This window comes from Alosa sapidissima, chromosome 1 (genome assembly GCF_018492685.1).
Source record: "Alosa sapidissima isolate fAloSap1 chromosome 1, fAloSap1.pri, whole genome shotgun sequence".
Classification (NCBI taxonomy): Eukaryota; Metazoa; Chordata; class Actinopteri; order Clupeiformes; family Clupeidae; genus Alosa; species Alosa sapidissima.
Window position 1 is genome coordinate 48,811,542 of NC_055957.1, and position 1,852 is coordinate 48,813,393.

General features: G+C 53.2%; 1 protein-coding gene across 1 annotated transcript in view; it reads right to left on the reverse strand.

The window, feature by feature from the left end:
- The window catches only part of LOC121706973 (PH domain leucine-rich repeat-containing protein phosphatase 1-like), a 54,619-nt gene that overhangs the window by 15,294 nt on the left and 37,473 nt on the right, over positions 1-1,852 (reverse strand). The window contains 2 exon segments of the mRNA XM_042089191.1: positions 1-47; positions 493-574. The exon segment at positions 1-47 is cut by the window's left edge and continues 215 nt beyond it. Of these exon segments, the coding sequence (XP_041945125.1) occupies positions 1-47; positions 493-574 (129 nt within the window).

Here is a 1,852-nt window from a genome sequence, read left to right on the forward strand (position 1 = left end):
GAATGATTCTATGCTCCTGAGTGATGATAACAGGCTCTGTGCCTGAGCTACACGTTGAGTCATAGGGGTGAAAGAAAAGACACATTGGTTGCAACTGATATTCCCACAAAGCGAGTCTCGTCACGCACACATTGACCCTAAGTATGAGCAAGTGCACATCTCATGTGACATGTGCCACTGCACACATCTGACGGTGCATGCCCAGCTGAATAAATGTAAGATTTATATAATAATAAGTATGGTGAGTATACGATTGTGAAACTGTGTAGAGATATGATCAAGTTTTGTGGAGAATGCCATCAACCACAAAGACCTGTAAAATCCCTTAGATGGGTAGCGAGCCATCCCACAGTCAGCCTCATGACAATTCCTGGCATTGTTGAGTGAACACCTGCGAGTGCGCTGGCCTCGGAAGAGAGAAGCTCCGCCCTGGGGCTCCACAACCGCAATCTCACACACTTCACTTCCTGTTCACACCCAGATGTCAATCACGCGACGGGCGCGGGCTTGTCGGCAGGCTCGCTCGTGCGGTAGCGTCTGAAGCCGGCGGCTTCTGTTCAGGGGTGGCTGCGTCCTGTCGCGTGAGATGTGAGAGTGAGCGAGTGAGTGAGCGAGCGAGCGAGCGAGGGTAGGGTGGGGGTGTTGTGTGAGTACATGGCGTCCCGAGAATCGCCATGACAATGAGTGACGAGGTATTGAAAAAACAAGCAAGAGCTCGCGGGGCGTTGTTGTCACTTCAAACAGCCGAGGGCTGTGGCATTTAGAGTAAATGGCGCGACCTTCAGTGCAAGGACGATCCCCGCGTGCACGAGTAGCCCTCTGTTTCCAATGAAATCAGGCCACGCTGCTGGCCACGCTGCTGGCGGCGCTGCTAGGAACCAGAGCTCTGGGATCCGTGTATGTTAGGAGACGCTCACTGCTAGTCCCTGTGGACCCAGTGGCTGCTGTGGCTGATGAAATTCAGCCGTGGGTCATGTGAATGTGTATGCTTCTGCGTGTGCGTGTGTATCTGTTCTCCTGCAGACCAGTTGGCTCGTCAGCTGACCAGTGATCAGCGGTGTTTTCTGGCTATGTGTGACTTTTTGTGTGTGTGTATGTGTGTGTGTGTGCGCGTGTGTGCATGCTGTAGATCTATGCTAGCACACGCTAATAAGTAGCTGGTTGTGGACCAGGTGGCTCTGGCTGCTGTGGGATCAGCTATGCTTCAGCGCTGGCAGCAGGCCGGCAGGCAGACACGATAGGGTAGCAGAGAGCACGGGAGAGACCCGGAATCTGCTCTTAAGGTCGGAGAGCAGCTTGACGCCGAGGTGATATTTACTCCATTGCCATGTGTCTCCCTGGCAACCGCCAAGAAGAGACGGGAAGTGTCAGTGAGGGTCAGAGGTGAGTGTGCCCTGGTGCCCTAGGTGAGATTCTGTAGAAGGGGTCTGCAGAGGTCAAGCTTCACCCGCACGCTGACCAAGAAAATACTATGACCGTGTCATCAGTCTTATGGGGCAGATCCGATCGTGATTCACCTCAAACTCACACACACAGGCGAAGTGAGAGCTTAATCATGTGAATGGCAGGAGCAGGAAACAAGGCCATGGAGTTATTGATTAGTGTGTCATTTCATTAGGGTGAGAGAGGCGTGAGGGGCCTGCAGGCAGAGAAAAAGAGAGAGAGAGAGAGAGGAGAGAGAGAGAGAGAGAGAGAGAGAGAGAGAGAGAGAGAGAGAGAAAGAAAGAAAGAGAGAGAGAGAGAGAGGCCAGGCTGGGGCCTCCTCTATCACACCAACACATCTGCTGACTCGGGTCTTCCCTGTCTCCCCCAATCACGCTCTCTCAGCCAGTGTTTTGGAAAGGGCATGCGC